The sequence below is a fragment of the Oryza brachyantha genome, chromosome 1 (assembly GCF_000231095.2).
Source record: "Oryza brachyantha chromosome 1, ObraRS2, whole genome shotgun sequence".
NCBI classification, from domain to species: Eukaryota; Viridiplantae; Streptophyta; class Magnoliopsida; order Poales; family Poaceae; genus Oryza; species Oryza brachyantha.
This window is the reverse complement of record NC_023163.2, coordinates 15,208,128-15,230,673: the sequence shown is the minus strand read 5'-3', so window position 1 is coordinate 15,230,673 and position 22,546 is coordinate 15,208,128. Positions and strand designations below refer to the sequence as shown.

The following is a 22,546-nucleotide window of genomic DNA, read 5'->3' as shown; positions in this document are numbered from 1 at the left end:
GGTTAAGAGCGAGCTGCCCGCTTCACTGTGATTAGTTGAGCCTTTAATGACCTGAGTAAACTGGCTTTCACTTGGGACTTGTGCAACGTGGTGTAATGTTGAGTAGTGGTTGGGCCTGTCGCTACGTGGTGTAACGTTGGACAGTAGTGTGGTACTTTACAATTATTATTATTTAATTACCTTTATTCAATTTAATCTCTGTTATTTATTTAAATGCCGCTTTATTGCAAGTAACCCTAGCCTGTCCTTGATGCTCCTTATGCATCATTTCTTACCCTCTTTTCTGTGCTGCTTATTGAGTACGGTGGTTTGTACTCAGCCTTCCCATTTCCCCCTTCAGAGTTAGAAGTTGAATCCAATGGAGGTGACTCTCAGGAGTGAGCTGGTCTGCCGTCGAAGTTTTGCTTGTGGACTGGAGCCGTACCCGCTGCAGCTAGTCTATCTATCTTTTCGCTGTATTTTTGTTAGAATAAATGTTATTTTCTGTTGTTTCTAATAACGATGGTTATGTAATCAACATTGTCTTTTTGTGTACCCTGGTTGGTTCTGAACAGGGATTTTAATACACAATTAAGTTCAGAAATTCGTGTGAGGAATTTGTGAGTGTGACAATCAATCTTCAGAATGATTTCCTAGCTCTTTCTCCAACTTACATGTTAACCCTGAAAACCGAAAGATGCAAGGTAGTCAGTTCTAATGTCTACATGGATGTAATACAGCTTGCTGAGTCCTCTATTTCTACCATATATATGTCCAATCTTTTTGAAGGCTCACCTTAAGAAAGCTAGCTCTTGTTTGAGTGGTTTAATTGCACTCCTGTTCGAGGTGGAACATCGAAGACTGCAAAAGAATTGAAGCATGATTTCCTACTGCTATGATCTGCTCAGCATCAATACTCAGTTATAACATGTGAATTGCCTGACACGCAATGTTTTTACATCCTACCAATATTTTCATAGTTTTCAATCATCCATGAGATGATGAGAAGGTATATAAAGGTATCGTACTTTTTTACTGGAAAAGGTGCTCCACTAGTCCACTTAATTACCTCCAAGAGGTAAGATCTTGAATTAATCCTAGCCTTCCATTCTATAGGGATAATTGCAACAAAATTATATTCATATTTGGCATATTTTCCATAGTTGCCATGAGAGCTTAAAAAAACAACAAAATAAATGAATGCATTAATGTTGCAGAAGGATTGACAGCATGGCAAAATGGTAATAAATCAGAGTTAGGACTAATTGTCTCGTTATGAAACTAATGTTTAAATTATGGGTACTTTGATGTGATCAAACTCTAGAGTATAAATATTTGATTACTAAAAATGATCGAATTTCATTGCAATGATTAGAGTTTTAACATATGGTTTTAAATTTGTACAAACTGTATTGAAAAATTAAAGTTTACATTGATCAAATTTTCTATTATGTTGATATTTCAAAACATCGCTAAATTTATGTTCTATTGCATTTTTCCTAAAATATAACTTAATTCACAACTTGTTTTTATTTTCATTTTGATCAATATCATATTAATATTAGGGAAGGCTATATATATATACTAACAACCAGCCAGGCTTATCTTTCTTCTTCCACTTCTGCTTATATGCCAAATTTGAATTTTTAATCTTAAATTTAGAGTTGATTTTGGGGTTTTTATCATATTCTTTTAGCCTAGGCTTTTACATTACTAAAAACATCCATATAATAGTTTTGTTCAGAAAATATTTTTCATATGTTTGCCTTTTTCCCCGAAAAACCAAAACGATCACCGCCAGGGTATATATTTGGAACTATGCTAACCAAAAGTTTTATACTAATTAAGGCGAAATCATATTAAATGCAATATTAATTGAGCATGTATTTCGTTTGATAATATGTTACCAAAAGTCCTTTTTACACTTAAGTAGTAAGTGATCTCATCTTACCTCTTACAAGGTAAGAGTCATGATAACCATTGTATCTTCTAAAATAGATAATATAGAATTACTTGGCAACACCTTAACAAAAATCTATTGTTGAACTTGATATCTTAAGATACTAGATACTTAGAGAGGTATCAAAATTTTATTGTAAAAATTGGTACCACGGGATACTTTTTTAAAAACCGTAAAACTTCTCGTATTGTTAATGCAGGCCTAGATGTTGTTTTCTTGCGGTCTCTGCTGAAAATCAGAGTTGAAACATCGCTAGTCATAGGAAACTACCGAGGGCCATGTGCTCATGTAGATATATGCATTAGATGTATAATTCTTTCATTGCCTCCATCAGTGTTCTGTGCACCACCCAACTGCCAGTTTGAATCTCCAATCAGTCCTCTGTTTTTTTGTACAAATTCTGCTGAATCTTCATGATGTACGTTCAAGATGTGTTGCCATTTAATAACACGTGGTAAGTGGGGCAGTAAAGGCTAACTTAATCCGTGCACCTATTTCCATCTATAAATACATGCATTTGGTTTTTTTGGGCCAAAATTAGATCTCTCTTACAAAAACCGAAACAAGTATGTGAAAAACAATCAACGATCGATGTTTAATAGTTCCTGTGACTCACCATTGATATGGAATTGAGATGCATTAGGAATTTGAGTTGATGATACAAACAATTCATCTGTTCCGTGCTTACATTTCGAATCTATGCGAAAAATCTATAAGGGTGTTCTCTCAACCATATTCATAAAGAACAACTTTGGGTTGTCACATATTTTGCTCCCTGAGGTTCTAAACTTCAACCATTATCTGCACGGTTGAGTACATGGTTATGGGCATGAATTTGAATAGCTAACAAATGTGTCAATTGAGTGGATTGCTATTATAAAAACTCCTTCCACAACACTCTTTACACACATGGCCTTGATTATAAGTTTGCTATTATTTGCAGTTTTTCGAACACCCTGTTGATTGCCCTATAAATCACCGACTATCATCAGGATCCCACGTGAAAATGTGAATATTTGCTAGTTATATCTCGAATCGAAACTTCCAAAGTAACTTAATCATTACATAAGCTGTACAGAAGACAGTAGATCTGATTGAAATGATTAATAGAGTACTTTTGTTACTCTCTAAGCATAAAACATTTACGTGACAAGAATATTATTTTAAAAATGGTTGCTTGTCAAAGCATGACCATACAGATTAAAGACTAATAGGCAAATATTTTGTGACTTGAGTATTTTAGACCTGATGAATTGAGCTTGCATGTACAGCATCTTCCTAAACTAATATTAGTTCATGTTTGAACTGACCAATGCCATTTATTAAAAAAATAGAGGGATTATTATGCAATTTCCTTGCACGTACTTATTCTGCAGCAAACATATGTGGCACAAAACTATACATCGAACCACAAGAAACTTTTCATAATCACAGCCATGTATTTAAATCAAGAGTAAAGTACATAGCCGGTCCTTAAACTCGTGGCGCGGTACCACTTAGGTCCATAAACTTAGAAAATACACGTTTAGGTCCATGAACTTGTTTTAATATATCATTCAGGTCCATGAACTTATTTTAATATACCATCCAGGTCCATAAACTAGTTTTAATTTATCATTAGGTACATGAACTCGTTTTAATATACCATCTAGGTAGGTTCATGATTTTAGACGTTAAAATGAGTTCATGGACCTAAATATGCATTTTCTAAGTTTATAGATCTAAATGGTATCGCGCCACGAGTTTAAGGACCGGCTATGTACTTTTAAATCAAACAGTTTCTCAGTCCATCTCGCATATAAGCATGCTCTAAAGGTTGGATATGGGCAGTTGGCAGCAACTCTAAGTTAACACAGATAGTAAATGAACACATCGAGTTGATTCATCGTCAAGGATCATGGCACTCAGGTGTACACATTGTCATCCACAATTCGCCCAAGCTGTGTTTTATCTCGACAATTATTATCCTTCACACTAAGTACAGCTATGTATTTATGAATTATTAGTCCACATCAGTTATAGGTTAAGACTAGTCAATTTTGTTTTCTGCTCTATGTATCCGTTCTAGATTATAAGATATTTGAATTTATCTAAAGTCAAATGTGATGACTTCTTCAAGTTTAACTACGTTTTATAAATATGTCCTAATATATTTTAACACAAAACAAATATACTATACAAAATAGTTTGAAATATGTATTAAATCAAACTGATTTTTTATTGTAACTGTTGGTACATTTTTTTTATGAACATGAAAGTTAAAGAAGTTTGTCCTTAAACAAATTCAAACAAATATTATAATCTAACACAGTGAAAGTAATCACTAAGATCCAGGCGATTATAACCTGTGAAATTTATTAATTTAAAAAACATTATTATGGTGTTTTCTGTATACAATCATGTAATTAACGGTCTTAATCCTTCGACAATGAAATCAGTTTCTTTAGAGTACTTGGAAATGTAGTGGGCAAAACATTGAAACATTAAAATAAGGGCTTTTTTTATCATTCTCGAAAAGTACCTCGAAGTGTTAAGAATTTAGTATAAATTTTTGGTATCTCAAGGTATCACACTTTTGACACTAATGTGTGGTACCTTGAGATACTTTTTCAAGGATGGTAAAAAAACTCTTAAAATAAGGAAATATTGTAAAACCACACCACAAATGTCGCTTAGTTTTGAGATCCTCTTTAAAATGATTTGTTGCAAATTCCATCTCCTAATTTAACTTGATTTGAGTTCTCCCTATCGTTGCTGCTTTTTTGTTTGTAGGTTCTCGTGGATCTTTTCCACCGGTTCTATGTGACCTATTATATGCTTGTATGTCTGTACGTTCTCGTGGTTCTTTTCCACACGTTCTATATGACATATCATATGCGTAATGGCTGCTATCTTCGTCCCAAATTCAAAATTTAAGGCATTTAGCTTTGCCTATATCAACGGTGGTTAAAATGTAATTAGTCGCAAAATATCCAATGTTGTCAGTGCAACCAGAGTGCACATGGTGCACATAATATCACTAGTCTTTGACAATGCATAAACTGATACATTCGTGTCAATTACTATTGGGGTAAGTGGCAAATAACAGGCAATTTACTGTCCATGCCTTATTCGCAATAAGCATACAATTTTACATTAGATGAGTTACCACAAGAGAATACTGAATGCTGATAGTGCGAAGCAAAATTAGACAAGTACATGTACATATTACCTAGGTCCTGATAAATGGGACTCGGTAGGCTTATAACAGGAGTTTGAACCTGCAATATTGGTATGATTTGATACATAATCAGGGACAAAGCTGTAGTCAGGCATGTCCTCCATATTCATTGCACCTTCCAAAACCTTGGCTACTGTTGACATCAAGGGTCTCCTGGTGCTGTCAACCTGTAAGCACCACATCGCAAGATTCATCATTTCCATGACCTCTTCTATGTGGCATTGCATATCGTCGCTACCATTATCCACTAGATCAAACAGCTGACCAGACCTTGCCTTCTCTTGGAGCAAGCTCACCAGGTGAATGCTCTCTTCGGGTTGTGATTCATCCAGATTTTTTCGGCCGCAGATGATTTCAGTCATGACGATCCCAAAGCTGTAGGTGTCAGCCTTCTCAGTGATTCTTGAGCCCAGCCATTCAGGTGCTAGATATCCACGGGTCCCACGCATTCGGGTCATTATCTTGCTCTGGTCCCTGTTTATCTGTTTGGAAAGTCCAAAATCTGAGAGCTTTGCATTGAACTTGTCATCAAGCAGAATGTTTTGTGGTTTGATATCCAAATGGGCAATCTTTTCCTTGCATTCCTCATGGAGGTACGACAAACCCCTTGCAATAGCCATAATAATGTTGCGTCTAGTTTTCCAGGAAAGGGTGAAAACTGGGCTTGTGTGAAAGATCCATTTATCCAATGAACCATTGCTCATGTACTCATAGACAAGGAGCCTGTGTGATTTCTCTGAACAAAATCCTATTAAGCTGACAAGGTTGAGGTGATGGATTCTGCCAATCGTCTTGACCTCTGCTAAAAACTCCTCCATTCCTTGCTCAACACCTTCCAAACATTTGACCGCGATAATTTCCTTGCCTATCTTGCCTTTGAAGACAGAACCAAAGCCACCTGCTCCAAGTTTAGCTGAAAACTTTCTGGTAGCTACCTTCAGCTCATCATAGGAGAACCTTTTTGGTGCTCCAGGTATGAAAATAAAGCTTTCTTCATCCGCTTTCTTCTTTGTTCTCCATATGACAGCAGGGATTATGATTAAAACTAGAGATAGAAATGCAACAACACTGCTAACTACAGCTGTAATCTTCGTATTCTTTGATCGATCACCTTGTATCTTGATAAATGCTGAAGAGTGATCCGGTGAACCTTCTACTAGCAGCATTAACTTTTTCTCTGACAGCAACAAGCAGGAACCGCTATCATTATAACCATCACGCTGGAAAAGAGCAACTCTACAAGAGCAATCCCTTAAGCAAGCTAACTTGCAGATGTTTTCTGATTGACTTGCGGTGGCTAATGATTGGAATACGGTGCCTCTGGGGTAAGAAACATCATTCAGTGGTTGCAACTGATGGTCACCCTGACGGTTGCAGGAGATGCTGGTTAATGGTATGCATCCATCTTCTGGATGCCGTTCATTTTTGAATCTAAAATAGCTCAGGCTAGGACAGGAGCATTGCCCATTACTGCAAACCCCATAATCACCACAGGCTAAAGGGTAATCACAGTAGTCCATTACTGTGCTTAATACATCAAACACTAGCTGCATTGAGTTTGGGTAGGGCACTAGGATCTCATAAAGCCTCAAATGCCCATCAGACTCTAACCGCATCAATTGAAGTGACCTTGTTGGTGGCAGTGCAATGATCTGATTTGGGAACCCAAGGCTGCCATTGACAAAACTATAACAGATTGATGTTGAATTTCCGACAACTGTTGGTTGGAACAACTTCGAATAGGCAGCTGGTTCAAAAGAATACCGTAGGCCTCCTAAGTCTGCAGAAAGATATATTCGGGCTGATTCCCACTTTTTGGCTGATGGTATTGCTGTCAGGCGCATTCCAAAACAAAGTGATTGTCCCAACACCAGAGTATCTGTCGGGTGATCAAACGACTGCCAGACATAGGTGTTCGTCTTATCCGACAACACAAGATTTCCTAGAGCTTCGAGGCTCAAAGTAGCCACCTGCTTGCCTTTTGTGGCTGTGGACCAGATCACGCTGCCATTGCTGTGAGAGAGGAGTAAATCACCATCTCTTGTGAAGTTCAATACGGCACTGTAATTGACAGGGTTGTCAGGGTTTGCAGACCAGATTACTGTCTCCAATTGAAGATAAAAGACAGAGAGAACAAATGAATGCCCATCACTGGTGTAGAATCCAAAGTCGGTTCTATATGAGGCATTGATGTTGCTGAGGACAAGGAGTATACTGGAGTTTCCACGAAGGTGTAGTGTTGGCAAATCGGACATTCTCCATATATTTGCGGGAGCTGCACTTGGGAGCTGGGCAACTGCAGTTGGAACAACATGGAAGGCAAACATGCAAAGGATAGCTACCAACGAGTTAAATTGCTTCATGGTCAATCAAGAAGATCCTTCCCTGGCTATTGGTACCATGAGTATCAATCAAGGATAACTTTTTCTTGGTGTTGGTGAGATCCGACAAAGAAAAGTATCAAGATTTTGATATAAACCATCGCGCAAAGTTTGTTTCCAACTATGCATGTAGCATCATAGTCCATGATGCAGCAATATTTCATCCATTTGTAATAACTGGCATGCAGAATATTGTAGCAGACATCATAATTAAGATAACGGACTTGAAATCTAAGATGGGAAAGAAAGGGCAAAAAAGATCAGAAGTACATACCATGCGAAATATTGACAGTTTTCAGTTCTTATGGGGAAAAACTGTTTGGTGCCCTGAAGAATCTCCACTGAAGAACAAGTTGTAGCTAGCTCTGAAGTCCTCCATTCAACCCTCTCTAATATGTGACGATTATCTCAGCCTTTGACTAGTAAACATCCACCAAATGGCAACACATAAGATCATATTTTCGCGGTCAATGGTAGAACAAACATAAATGGACAAACAGACCTATCAAGAACCATCGATGGCATTTTCTTCGTTGGCCAATTATTTATGTTGACACTGGAATATAACATGTTGGACCATGTGAATCAATGACGGTGAGCCAGGACATCAAATAATAGAACATCAATTTGAGTGTTAAAAAATCAAATCCCTCAACACAAACAGACGACACAGAGAAAGGCCAACAGAGATTCAGCACCTCTGGCTAGGAAAAGTCAAGATGCGAATAATTAATTAGTCGGCTTGGTTTGAACAACCCCGAGGTTGAATAATTTGATTGTCAACTGTTTCAGTCTGTGATCAACAAAAAAAACATTGTTTCACTGTTGACAAATTGGCAATCAATACGTACTGTGTGACTAGTGATCAGTCTACAGGTCAGTAGGATTGGTATTTGCCGTACCAGATCGGCTGATGGCCGGCCGGCATCCACCGCATCCCCCGTCCTCCCGACGACCTTCTCCAGCATGCTCTCGGGTGGGGGTGCCGCTCCTCACCGTGCATGTCCACGAGGACCCCGTCCCACTCGCTGCCGGCCGCAGGCGCGGCGGCCAATGGGATGAGGACGCCAGCGCAGAGGCCATGGTTCTTGGATTCGGCGGAGGAGAGTCCTCCAGATTATCTGAGCGGCTCCACCACCTTCACCCCCTTCCCTGACGGCGCTCTCCCCGCCGGCGATAGCTACTTCGCCGCGTTTCTTGGTCGTCACTCGCTAGAGAGACGAGAGGGATTTTGCACACGAATTTACATAGCTACCCTTCTACCTTTCTGCACGTTCAAAGCTGGAGCAACTCTTTCGTCCTCCACGTTAGTAACGCTCGTTTATTTTATAAGCATATCTAAGATAGTTGTATGTGTGGTTTTTCTATTAATACTACAAAACATATTTTTATTACTCTTCTTTTTTATCGCATGCAACAATTTTTTTAAAATAAATGCTAAAAGTCATTTAAGTCATTGTTATGCAAAACAATCATTTTTCTCTTTCCTTGCTTCTTTTTATTCAATGTCATCATATTTATTTATGTGGCAATAAAGAACTCGAGTAATAATTACTTTTATAGGTTCCTAAGAGCAAGTTCAATAGCATAGTTAATTACTAACTTCAAATCATTTACAGTCAATTCATCAATAATTACCAAATATATGGTCTATCTATTATACACACGTTACGTCTTGGAGTCTGTGTTGCAGATGGCTACAAATCTATACGTCTTGGAGTCTATGTTGCAGCTGGCTACAAATCTAAAGCTCACCGTTCTTCTCTCTCTTCTCTTATCGTCTTAAAATATTTCTATAGCTAAGTTATAGTTTGCTATACTGTACCTACTCTAAGGCCACGTTCGCTCACGAGGAATACAACAATGCATAAAACAATCATATATTCTATCGTTTAGTATTTTACAGCTAATAATTAATTAATAATATTGTAATTTGCTGTTACGTTTTTTTGCATGGCTTACTAACCCAGCCTAACACCTACTGCCAAACACATGCCTAAGTCTCGGTTAGAATATAGGAGTTGGACAACTTCTCCCCACATGCTTAAAATAAAACTACTAATGAAGGCATGATTAATTATATGATAAAGAAAAACTTGTAAAACAAATTAATACGATTTTAAAATAACTTTTGACTAAATTTCACAAAACACTAGGTTTTGAGTCATTTGTAACACAAAATAGCACGTATAAAGATTTGTTTTCAGAAATACCATGTTTCAAAAACAAATTCTTTGAGGAACCCCATATTTATATTTATATTTATATTTATATTTATATTTATATTTATATTTATGTATGTGAGGACATCCCAAAGCCTAGGTGGTGCGACGCTCCGAGGCATGTCAGTGTGAAATATCTGGATGGATGAGATCTCCAATTAAACTCAAATAATTACGGTAACCATCCAACCTCATCGCAGACCCTGACATGTCTTAAAGAGGGAGGGCACTACAAAGACTTTAAGCCATCGGATATGAAATAGAAGACACAAACGTTGAAATAGCCACACCAGTCATCTACGTCATACATCCGTCAACCACTCGATGGTGACAACTAAAAGCGTACCCCAGAGACTCGATCTCAACGAAGGCATATTCCCCAATTATCTCAATCATTTCAAACCCATCCTCATGTGGGACTAGTCGCACAGGATACAACATAGTCTCACATAAATTATCTCAAACACGGTATCCAAATATTAAGTGGTTCTAAGCATAAAAGCATAAATAGTCTTAATAAGGTTCACTTGGCGACAAGCCATACATATTGGTTCATGCGGTAAGCATGCTACCCAAAAGCCCATAGACAAACCGACTAGTGTAAATCTATAATTAGAACCATCCTAGAAATCTGCAACATCACAAGCTGCATCAAACTGCTTATCCAAACAGTCACTACGTGCAGCAGGGTCTAAGCCAAAAATAAGAAAAAGAAAGCAAGAAATCAATACATTAATTAAATTAATGTGCTAACAAGATGGAAACAACCCTAGCATACTACATGTTGGCCATAATCAAGGATAAGCTGTGTATAGGTTAATTTGCATAAATGACAATTTTAGTTCACAATATGCTTCGCAATGGAATTTTTATAACAGTAGTATAGAGTAAGTAAAACTTGTAATGTAAATGAATAAATAACACACATCTACCCCTCAAGTTAGATAATCACCATTTACCATCGTCTCGTCACCATTCACCGAACTTTACCCAAGTTTACCGACAAAACATTCCAACCAAGTTCACAAGAGTTTATCAAAATCACCAACTAATACTCATGACACTTCACCATGCTGCTCATGACCGTGAGCATGGCTAATCGATTAGTTTTATACTCTACAGAGAATGTACAACTTTTAAGCCCACATGATATGGATAGCTCTAGTTTATCCGATATCCGTCGATATCACCACACTCTACACATTAAGTGTGATCTAGAGGTCATAACAAAACTGTCACATTGTTTATTGTCTAGCCTTGCACTAGCACGATGTATGTTTTACCACGCTACTAGCAAAGTAGCGCCACTACGTAGCGGGCCCACACTTTAACCTAGTGACGTAAGGAACCTAGCCCGGAATCCCTCATGAGGCATGACACCGTTGTATTGGACAGACTGCCGCTCAAATCATCGCATAACACATGTCATTAATCAATTTCATTATATCCCAAACCATATGAAGTTCCGATAAGTTACCAAAACTCGGTAACCCATACCCCTCGGTTTACCAAGATGTAAGGCTAAACTCTAAACAACTTAATAGGTTAATTCTAGCTCATACTTAGCATATGTGGTTTGTACTATTTTCATTAGTTGGTGACATAGAGTGAGGTCCTTAATCGACCAAGACGAACGCTCCCCCTATTGGTGTACAACTACCACAATATGTACACCACTCACCGCTCAAGTTTAAAAACAAGTTATCTCTATTTTCAGTTCACAATACTCATGCATTTTGTCATCGATTTAGATGTCAGCAATATATATGGGGTGGCTAGCGAGGTGTAAAGATCGATGGTTAGGATAAAGACACATGGTTACTCAGGTTCAGGCTCTCGACTAGCGAGATAATACCCTACTCCTGTTTGGTGATTGTATTGCATTGTGGACAGATCAACTAGGAGATAGCCGATCTGAATATGCCGTCTGTTTTGTTCCCCCCATGAGGGGTGCCCCTATCCCCCTTATATAGTGGGGGATAGGGCTTACAGATAGAGTACTAATCTGATAAGACTAAGATCTATCATAATTCGGTTACAACTCGAATCCGGTACATGCAGCATGCAATCCGACAGTTACCACACTCCGGTTGATAGCATATAGATATAATCTCCTTTCTATTCGGTACCCCTACGACTGTATATATACATGTAGTCTATGGATACCCCTAGTACAGGCATTTCACACATTTAAATTTCTGTCTAGCAGCATTAAAATAACCATTTTCACATATAACATATATCACAACGAGTAATTTGTAAGGCGGTAATAGAACATAAGCATATAGCGGCAATATGAGCATAGTATAATCCCAAATAACATAATATTTATATTCAAAAAGCACCAGATGGTTACAACTAGCAAGGATTCAATATTTCAAGGTGGATTATGCAGCAATTAGATCATATCTACCATTCCCATATTTATATAATTTCTTTTTACTAAAATTAAGGCTAGCTAACGTATGCATGTTTACAATAAAATCATTTAGCCCAATAAAACATATGATTAGAGTGGTCAAAGGAGGGGCAAACTTGCCTTCGTCTGCAAATTCCTGAACCTAGTTGTCAACAAATTCACCCTCTTCTTGTTCAACGTACTCTGTCTCTATGCTAAATATGCGTATACGATAAATAAAAAATACATAAAAACCAAAATGCATGAAAATGCATGAAACTTATGCAGTGAATGTATACTGGTCTCAGATGGTCTCTGGTGATGGAATATTTATTTTGTCACTTTCTATTTACAGAGATATGCATTTAATAATTAAGAAGGTTTAAAAAGCGATAAGTTTTATTAAGCAACATTTTTGTACATAAGTGAACAAAGTTCCTTTTACAGTGTTACAGAGCATGATTTTAGAAAGTTAACAGAAGTGGTTTCATAATTTTTAGAGCTATATTCAATTTGTTATGGATTTAACAAGTTCTAGGTAACATTTATGGCAAAACAAAAATAAAGGAAAAGTTTGTACAGAAAGTAGTCAGTTTTATATTTTTGTAAAATATTTCACAACTTTGTGCATCTAACAAAACTAGTTTCACAATTTTTGGAGCTAAAATGAATTTTCTACAAATTTTAGAAGTTCTGCTCTTTCTTAGCTTTAAATAAAATAGAAATCAATTTTCGAAATTTAATTCCAGCCGGGTCTGCATAAACCTTCGTTGTATGATGCATGTGCTTTGGGCCATGGTCTGCACCGGAGGGTGTTCTGGGCCTTTGTCGTGTAAACGGTGAACTGCCGGGGGTGTCAGCCCTTAAAGGGGCTAAATTTAACACCCCAGGCCGTTTGAAGCCCTGTTACTATTGTGTGTTTGGCCTATGTAGCCCAGAAGTGGAAGTTTAGTGGTAGTTTAGTACCACTTTGGAAGTTTAGGTGGATGCGAGTCTGCTTATAAGTCTTGGTGCTCTAACCATGGTATCTCCGGATTAACCCTTTTTACACAAAGCGAGGACGAAAGTATAAGCGGGATACCATGTAAACGTGAGTCCGCTCAATGTGTAGAGCGGACTAATGCGGATTTTGGAGGCAGTGTGTTACAGATTTGGTTGCACAACATACATGAAAAATGTCAAGCGTTGCTTGGTGTTTATGGGGAAGGAAGCAAGGCAGGCAGTGTGTTACAGATTTGGTTGCACAACATACATGAAAAATGTCAAGCGTTGCTTGGTGTTTATGGGGAAGGAAGCAAGGCATACCGGGTGTTTGATCCCGAATCAAACTGTGTTCATGTGACCGGAGATGTGTTATTTGATGAACAAGCACGGTGGAACTGGGAGGAGTTTCAGTCTGGTGAAAATCAAGTTGTGATGTTGGTGATGTATTTTCAGTCTCCTATACTTTTCATGCTATGCCTAGTGGTGAACAGGATACTAAGACACAACTTGCCAAACAAGAAGCGACAGAGCCATCAACACCTTCACCTCAACCATCACCTGATACAGCGTCGCCGGTGAGCCTCTCAACTTCTGGTGCAATGCCACAGATGGAGTTCGTGACACCACTGAGTGAATCCTCGCAACCGTCTGATGAAGCCCCACGAAGATACCGGATGCTATCCAACATCAATGGAACTTGTGAACTAGTGGAAAATTTTGAGTACTCTGAACCGTGTTTGTTAGCTAATGGTGACCTAGTGAACTTTACTGAAGCAGAGACACATGAGTGCTGGCGCAGAGCTATGATTGATGAGGTGAACTCTATTGTAGCCAACAAGACCTGGAACTTGACTTATCTCCCTCAGGGACATCGAGCAATTGGTCTTAAGTGGGTATACAAGATCAAGAAGGGACCCTGAGGGTGAGATTATAAAGCACAAGGCAAGATTAGTTGCCAAGGTTTATGTTCAGCAGCAGGAGTCAATTTTGATGAAGTTTTTGCACCGGTTGCAAGGATGGAGACTATCAGATTGTTGCTGGCATTGGCTGCAAACTATGGTTGGGAGTTGCATCATATGGACGTGAAATCAACATTTCTGAATGGTGAGCTAGAAGAGGAAGTATATGTCTCACAGCCGAAGGGTTTTGAGGTTTTAGAACATGAACACAAAGTGCTCAGATTGCATAAAGCACTGTATGGACTCAGACAGGCTCCAAGGGCGTGGAATGCTAAATTGGATGCCACATTACTCAGGATGAGATTTGACAGGAACCCTCAGAACATGCTGTCTATAAAAGGATCACGCAAGATGCAACTCTGGTCGTGGGAGTGTATGTGGATGACCTGGTGATCATTGGGTCACAAACTAAAGAAATTCAGAGATTCAAAGGGGAGATGACGGAGGAGTTCAGTATGAGTGACTTGGGCCTGCTGAGTTTCTATTTGGGGATGAAGGTGAAGCAAACTCCAAATGGCATCAGCTTGTGTCAATCATCATATGCTCTGAATATCTTGAAGAAGGCTGGAATGGATTGGTGTAATCCTTGTCAGACACCTACGGAAGCTCGTTTGAAACTGAGCAAGAACAGTCACTATGCTCCAGTAGATGCAACAGAGTACATATAGAAGTGTGATAGGAAGTTTGAGGTATCTTGTGAATACCAGGCCAGAGTGACGCTAGACTTGGCTTATTCAGTTGGGTACCTGAGCAGATTTATGGAGGCACCAACTACTGAACATCAAGCTGCTGTGAAACATGTACTCAGGTACATTGCTGCAACATTGAACTGGGGTTGCTGGTATGCTATAGATCGAGGAGATGGAAAAATTGAAGCTTCAGGGATTCAGTGACCGTGACATGGGTACTGACGCCGATGATAAAAAGTACCACCGGTGTGTGTTTTGCACTTGGTAATAGCTAGTATGATTACCTGGCAATCTCAAAAACAGATGGTTGTAGCACTTTCCTCGTGCGAGGCAGAGTATATAGCTGCTACAACAGCAGCATGTCAAGGTAGTTGGCTTGCCCGAATGATATCTGAGGAAGATAGAAGATGTGCAGTTCTAAAGATTGACAACTCTTTGCAAGAACCCAGTGCTGCATGACAGAAGTAAGCACATAGATACATGGTTCCATTTTATTCAAGAATGTGCGGAGAAAAAGGAAATTGCAGTTGAGTATGTGAAGATCAAGTTGCAGATATTCTGACAAAACCACCCGGGCGTGTGAAGTTTCAGGACCTGCGTAGCAAGACCGGAATGATAGAGCTGTAATGAGAGTAGGGTGTGATTGTTGCAGTGGCAAAATAATCTCGTTATATTTGTGTTCATATTTCCTCATTTTACAGTTTGGACTGTCACGTGCTGCTTCAAAATTTTCATTTCCTTAACCAAAGTCGATCTCAAAATACCCTTCGAAGTTCGAAATTTCAGTACTTGAGGGTACAGAGGTGCATGAGACTACACACGACGTCTGGAATTTTCATTTAGGCCACTAACCAAAGTTTCTTGGTTGGAGAATCAAAACAATTCAAGGGATCGATTTCCTCCAAAAGACTAGCAACAATTCAACTTCAAGGGAATAACATCAAATGTGGACTACAAATCATACAATTAAACAGAACCAACAAATGCCACCTCCGTCGAATCAAAACACACTTCATCACATAATCGACAACAATTTTAACCGATCATCCAAAAGACGAGCAATCTACAAGAACAATTTAAACCAAATTAACGAAGCTGCAGACAGATCGATCGATCGATCGACGGCGGTTTCAGTCTCAGTAGCGGTTGACCTTCCTGCAGTTGGCCCTGATCTCGCCGTTGCCGCCGGTGAGCGGCGAGATGTTGCCCATCTTGACCATGGACCGCGCGAAGTGCTGGAAGAAGACGTCCTGGTCGGCGGCGTAGAGCTTGACGAGCTCCGCCGTGGCCGGGCTGGCGGTGAGGAGCACCTCGTCGGAGCTGAGCAGGCCGCGGTAGGCGAGCAGGTTCTTGTAGTACTGGTTGTCGAACTTGAAGGGCGTGACGGGGTCGAGGAAGAAGAGGTTCTGGTCGCCGCCGGAGCGCGGGCACCGGGGCCGCAGCGCCGCCGCGTAGGACGCGTCCAGCGTCAAGTCCGGCAGGCCGTTCCCCGTCTGGTTGTACAGCCGCTGCCGGAAGCTCGTGCACCTCGAGTCACCGATGGTGTGGCTACCTGTACAGTATAGATTAATTCCAAAAAAATTTAGACAGTGTGTCAAAATTTCAATCAAGTGTCTTCAGTTCACAGCAAATTCACTCAAAATGTGCAAATTTGGATTTTTTTTAAGGTACCCTTTCATAATAACTGTGTGAGCCGTCCGTTAATTTGGATCCAATGGATCTACTGTAGTAGAAATTTTATATAAATAAAATTAAAACTAAAATATATAACATTGTAATAAAATAGATATATTGTTAAATATATATTATTGAAGTAGCAATTTTACTATCCTTGAGTAGATACCAAGAGCTACTAAAATTTACATAAAAAAAATAGTATCTCTTGTTACCTTCTCAGGAATGATAAATTGCTCCAAATAAAATGTTTAATATATTTATAAAAATATATGGTTAGATTTAAATTTTAGTACACTAATATCCTTCCTCACAGAAGGTACCATATTAAGTTATTGCTATAGCTGTTGTCATGTTGAGAGTACTGCAGGTAGTAGGTAGGGTGTTTAGGTCGTGAATGCGTCGGTGATGTACGTATTCCATGTGCATGGATACGACATATATATGAGGATCGAAGTACGTACATACGTACGTAGTGCTGCATGGTCTTTCATGAGCTCACCTTTCAACGGAGGACATGTGAGTTTGGGTGCAACATGTGACACGCTACAGCGTGTGATGATCAGGTAGCAATCAGACAGCTAGCTAGCTGAGATATGTCTGCATGGATCGACAGTGTCCATCGACACGTCAAAAGCCATGTTGCGTGTCCTAACTAGTACTACCCTTCATCGCCAAGCTACAGCTGCCTATGTCCTAAGAAAGAATAAAAAACTACTCCTTTTTCTATTTCATCCGTTCATCGATTTACATGATTTGTATATATGTCGAAAAATTAATGTCCATATGAATTTAAAAAAATCTAAAAATTCTTATATTCTAAAATGAAGGGAGTTGTAACTAGTAGTATATAAGTAAGCAGTACTCTAAATCTAAATAACCATGTGAAAAATCTTTTCGCTTTTACTAGAATTTAAATTTCTAACCTTAAATTTAGAGCAGATTTTATGTTTTTTTTTATTATAGTTTATTTAATTTATATATACCAAGTAGGGCGACGAGGTCGAGGATGTCGAGGCCCTGGAGCTTGAACTTGGTGATGATGGTGGGGAGGGTGTTGTTGGGAGCAGGGATGTCGTTGTTGGAGCCCTGCACGCTGGCTCCACGCGAGTCTCTCCTCCCCAGCGGCACGATCCACCCTGGCCCTCCCGTCTGCAATGCAATCCAAAATTCAAATTCAAAGTTGCAAGGTTATCTCTGTTATTTCTTAAAAAAAATGGCAGATCAAACCCCGAGGGGCTACTGAAATGCCAAAACACTTCTTGAAAAGCATTGGGAGACATAGGCCAAATTTATACATTCTACTATATAAATTCAAATATGTTTTTAAGGACAGTAAAGTCACCCTTTCTTAGTATGGAGGATGGAAAATTATCTCAAGCTGGGGTTGTTACCATCGCCCATAGCAACGACGCATGTGTACACACCAGTTGAATATATATATATATATTCTAACCAACCAGTATTTTGTTAAATGAACTCAAGCTTTGCTGACGACACGTTTTTAGTCAAAAACGTACAGACTCAGCTGTACGTGAACTTGACCAATTTTAATTACCATGCCATTCCATTTACATCATGACTTGGAATGGTAATATATATGCTAATGTGATCTACTTTGTACCTTTAGAGAGAGAGCTTTCTTTTTGTTTTGAGAGAGAGAGAGGGAAAAGAAAAAAGATGGATGAGAACTGTAGATAGCTTTGGCGCTGCATGCTTTACCGAGCAATGTGCCCCCACTTTGTACATGTCTCGACCTGGCTGCTTCATCCTTTTCGTTCTATACACCAAAACACATCAACCTAGCTAGCTACAAGTACGTGGCTCCCATTGGTGAATGATCGATGGTGATTGGTGATGCTCTACTTTGTCCTACTAGCATGCCATAGACTGCGTGTCAAACAATTCGCAGTGCATTTCAGGGCCCACTAATTTCAGTAGCTCAACAAGATCGACAAACTATACTACAAGTATATGCCATGTATATATATATATTCTCTCCACCCAGAGATTGTGTATATTAATTGAGTACAAACCGTCTTTTGGAAAGCTAGCTAGCTGCAGTTGCACTGCTACATAATCTGTAAATCTGTAAGGTGTGGACACAAGAATAATGAATATGTTCTTCCAACGCGTGTATGTCTACGCAGTACAATCCATTCAGGTTGGAGTTAATCCAATCCAGGGCAAGCTACCTTTTTAGATAACTTCAAATTAAGCTTATGTTTCCAAGGTCTGCACTACTACGCTAGCTATACACAGGAGCCACACCATAGGAATCACTGCCAGGGTGTCTTTGGAATTAAATGATTTGTCAGATAGGATAAAAAATAATGTGATAAGTGATTAAATGAAAAAAAAGAAAACCATATCTTATATATATGAGATGTAGTTTTTGTACAACACCTAAGACGTAATGTTTGTATTATAAGAATGATGTTTAGTATTACTAGTTTCTTTATGATTCAGAGGGTCGTTTAGAATAACCATGATTACAGTGTGTTGCGATAGGATTGCTGTAACGAGAAAATTGAAAATACAAGATCAGGAGGGGGGGGGGGGGTGGTACGGAGAAGGTGTGTTACCATGACAGTGGAGTCGCGTGCGGCGAGGGCAAGGATGTCGGCACAGGAGACGGTGTGCGGGCAAGCTGCCTCCAACGCCGCCTTGATCTCGTCAATCACCTCGAACCCCCTCGCAGAGTCCCGGTTAGGGTTCGACCGCTTCTCGCTCACGATCGTCGCGCTGCTGTCCAGCAAGATCGATGCGTCGCAACCCTACAGTACATAACGCACATTCATTCTTTTCTGTAGTTTCTTAACTCATCAAGCCCGCCCATTGCATTATTCTACGTACTATATTCCTCCATAAAAAAGGAAGAGGGGGGAGTATTTGTAAACGACAAATAATATATAAATAAAACATACGTATTCCTAGCCAACTAAAACTTAATTAATACTTAAAAATATACTTTGACGAAAAAAGCCTCTAAAATCAACACTAAATTTAAATTTTATCTTATAAAGATAAATATAAATAAAAAGATGAGGCGAGTATATATACACGTACCTTGACAAAGCAGTCATGGAAGTGGAGGCGGAGGAGGGAGGCCGCCATGCGGGGGTCCTGGTAGTGCACCTTCCCGACGATGGACGCCACGATCTGCTGCGCTTGCGGGCACGAGCGGTCGTAGAAGTGAGGGTCCAGCTGCGGCGGCAGGCCCCACGCGGCGGCGAGCAGCGAGAATAGTGCAAGGGCAGCCGCCATTGCTGCACTCATGGTAGCTGATTGCAGCTCTTGAGATCGACTAGCTCTAGCTACTTGTTGCAGTGATGATGGTGGGGGAAGGGTTGGGCAGGACGAGTGGCCTTTATATAAGGAGGGAGGAGGGTAGAGCTGAGGAAGCTTGAGCTAGAGTTGCATAATTAGTGACATTCAAACATATTGAACAACATGTGGTGTAGGCAATATATTCTATGTTCTATGGAAATATGTTTTGTGCCTTTTTGTGGGGGCAAAGTGATTAAGCAGATAGCTAGCAGCGGTCGCTCAAGGCAGCTGGCTTCTTCCCCTTTTGCAGCCTTTTTATCAGACAGATGCCATTATATTTGTTGGTTCAGGCAACTTAATGTCTATGGTTTTACACTTTAGCTATTGATCAAACGTTTGATTTTTTTTTTCTTCTGTCAAACACGCGTGTAATACATGGCAGCTGGGGGAGGACGTGTATGAGCTTTTTGACTTGCGTGCACGACTTCAGATTATTATCCAACATCAGTGACCGGATTTGATCGATGGAATTAAAATTTTTAAACATTTGATCACTAGGCGGACCCATGGTTTTATGCTTTTAGGCAATGTGGCCATCATATGTATTTCTCAAGGATAATTTCCTGAAAAATGTATTGCTATAGCTAGGCTATCAAGGGACTAATACCTTGTTTCCCGGTGACCAAGTTATTCTATAGGCATCTGCTTTTGCACAACATATTTCCTCATGGACGTGAAGATAAAGAACCATCTAGCTAAAAGCAAAAAGTGGAGGGGAAAAAGAAAGGTCTTGTCATTAACAAGATAGCAGTGCCGTGTCCAGCCAGTAGAACAAATATTTGAATGTGGCAATCATGCAACTCTGGCTCTCACCATGGTGGCACTAATACATCTTCTTTCCTCGTGTTCTTTGAGAAAAGCATGATCTCTGAGATAGATTAATGGTCATGACGTAAAACAGATATAAAGAAAGCAAACCATTTTAGGTAAACAACTATAATTCTAGGTAAAACCTGCAGATTTGTCAGATGAAAGCAAACCATTTTGTAGCAAAATTAGATCTCATACTGCTTTGCATTGCTTTTATCAGTTCGTTTGTTTTTTACTGAAGACAGAAACTATATATCTTCAAGTTTCTACACTTTGTTCTTTCGTATATAACATGCATATTTTATATAAATACATATTGACATTATTAGTAATTCTCATCGTCTTTGCTAATGCTCCTAAAGACACATTTTATTTACTAATTGTGTCATATAAAATCTTACTAAATGTTCAACCAATTATACACAAATCATGTTCCTTTTCTGAAATAGATTTTGTGATATTATTGTTAAAAAAATAGAAAATATTGAAAGTGGTTGCACCGACAATAGAAACCAAACAGGCTTAGAAACCTCATCTGATCACTGTACATATTAATACATATCGACATTATTAGTTCCAATAGAGAAAATATTTACTGCTGTTTCCTAGATGAACTTACTACATTTTGACTGCCGCTAGAACAGATCAAGTGACAGAACAATAGAGGGGCTGTTTGAGAGAAGGGGCTAAATTTTAGCCTCTTGTCCCATCGAATGTTTAGACGCTTATTATAAATAGTAACGTATACTATTAATAAAATATATCTATAATCTTGGACTAATTCGCGAGATGAATCTATTGAGCCTAATTAATCCATGATTAGCCTCTGTGATGCTACAGTAAACATGCTCTAATTATGTATTAATTAGGCTTAAAAAATTCGTCTCGCGGATTACCACTCATTTATGAAGTTAGTTTTTTTATTAGTCTATGTTTAATACTTTAAATTAGTGTCCAAACATCCAATGTGACATAGAGCTAAAAAGTTTAGCCCCATCTAAACAACCCCAACCCCAGAGTTTGACTTGTTACTAGCAAAACATATGCCCGCACCACGGCTAGTGAAAATGCACAGAGTTCTGTGTTCGTTCTATGATTAAAGATAAAAAGTTATCCGATTTTTTATATCTATTTGATATTTGATAGTATAAAAGATGAAATTAACAGTATAAAATTCAAAATCTACTGTAAAGAGGGTTAGATATAAACTTCTATATAGTAATTTTTTATTAAAAAAATACGCCGTTTAATAATTCTGGATACGCGTGCACTGAAGCTGAGGAATAATCTAGCTAAAAGAGTACGGTCTATATATACACAAAAGATTGAATCATTTTTATTCCATGAAACGTCGAAGCATATCATTAATTTGACCATCCAGTCATACTTTGCTTGCAGTAACATAATAGTATATATTTACCTAACCATAACAAGCCCCATGATATATCAATATGTCTACCAGAAGAATAACTTAGAACAGAGGAAACGCGACTATCCTAGCTCGTGTTAAGTAAGACAGCAACAGATGAGAAAATGATGGTTCTGCTCTCAACATCTCTCATGCACCCTTTCTGAGGTATGAATCAAAGCCAACAATTGCTCAGCAAATTAGCTCATTTCTTACCAACAGGAAAATTTATTCCACTATTGAAAACGACAAAAAATCGTTCAAATTCTGATTGACTTTTTTTGAATCCTCTTCCTTTGAGGCCCCGTTTAGTTCGCAAAAACATCACATCGAATCTTTGGACATCTAAATGAAACATTAAATATACATAAACATTAAAACTAATTACACGGTTATGCGGAAAATCGTGAGACAAATCTTTTAAGCCTAATTAGGATGTGATTTGTCATTTATGCTAAAGTAATCAATATGTACTAATGACGGATTAATTAGACTCAAAAGATTCGTCTACCGATTTCCAGGCGGAATCTAA

At 38.8% G+C, this 22,546-nt stretch overlaps 2 protein-coding genes across 4 annotated transcripts; both read right to left on the bottom strand.

Moving 5' to 3' along the window:
* Positions 1–4,926: 4,926 nt before the first annotated feature.
* LOC102710739 (G-type lectin S-receptor-like serine/threonine-protein kinase SD2-5) lies at positions 4,927–8,817 on the bottom strand. 3 transcript variants are annotated; one of them, XM_040520071.1, is made up of 3 exons: positions 8,043–8,817; positions 7,815–7,959; positions 4,927–7,717 (listed from the first exon to the last, which is right to left on the bottom strand). In XM_040520071.1, the coding sequence occupies exon 3, from the start codon at positions 7,520–7,522 to the stop codon at positions 5,147–5,149; it is 2,376 nt and encodes a 791-aa protein (XP_040376005.1). In that variant the 5' UTR covers positions 7,523–7,717; positions 7,815–7,959; positions 8,043–8,817; the 3' UTR covers positions 4,927–5,146. The 3 variants fall into 3 exon arrangements, with proteins under 3 accessions (XP_040376005.1, XP_040376006.1, XP_006644290.2); XM_040520072.1 differs by having other exon boundaries at positions 7,815–8,333; positions 8,443–8,817; XM_006644227.3 differs by having other exon boundaries at positions 8,443–8,817.
* A 6,870-nt stretch (positions 8,818–15,687) lies between these two features.
* On the bottom strand, positions 15,688–19,876 carry LOC102717395 (peroxidase 72-like). The gene is made up of 4 exons (XM_015838305.2): positions 19,536–19,876; positions 19,052–19,243; positions 17,453–17,618; positions 15,688–16,344 (listed from the first exon to the last, which is right to left on the bottom strand). The coding sequence occupies exons 1-4, from the start codon at positions 19,743–19,745 to the stop codon at positions 15,929–15,931; spliced, it is 984 nt and encodes a 327-aa protein (XP_015693791.2). The 5' UTR covers positions 19,746–19,876; the 3' UTR covers positions 15,688–15,928.
* Positions 19,877–22,546: the final 2,670 nt, after the last annotated feature.

What these genes read in the sequence shown, in the direction of transcription:
- LOC102710739 (XM_040520071.1), bottom strand. Translation starts at nt 7,522, where the DNA reads ATGAAGCAATTTAACTCGTTGGTAGCTATCCTTTGCATGTTTGCCTTC.
- LOC102717395 (XM_015838305.2), bottom strand. Translation starts at nt 19,745, where the DNA reads ATGAGTGCAGCAATGGCGGCTGCCCTTGCACTATTCTCGCTGCTCGCC. An exon ending in TCCATGACTGCTTTGTCAAG is followed by an intron (nt 19,244 to 19,535) that starts GTACGTGTATAT and finishes TATGTACTGTAG; the next exon opens with GGTTGCGACGCATCGATCTT. An exon ending in CACGCGACTCCACTGTCATG is followed by an intron (nt 17,619 to 19,051) that starts GTAACACACCTT and finishes ATTGCATTGCAG; the next exon opens with ACGGGAGGGCCAGGGTGGAT.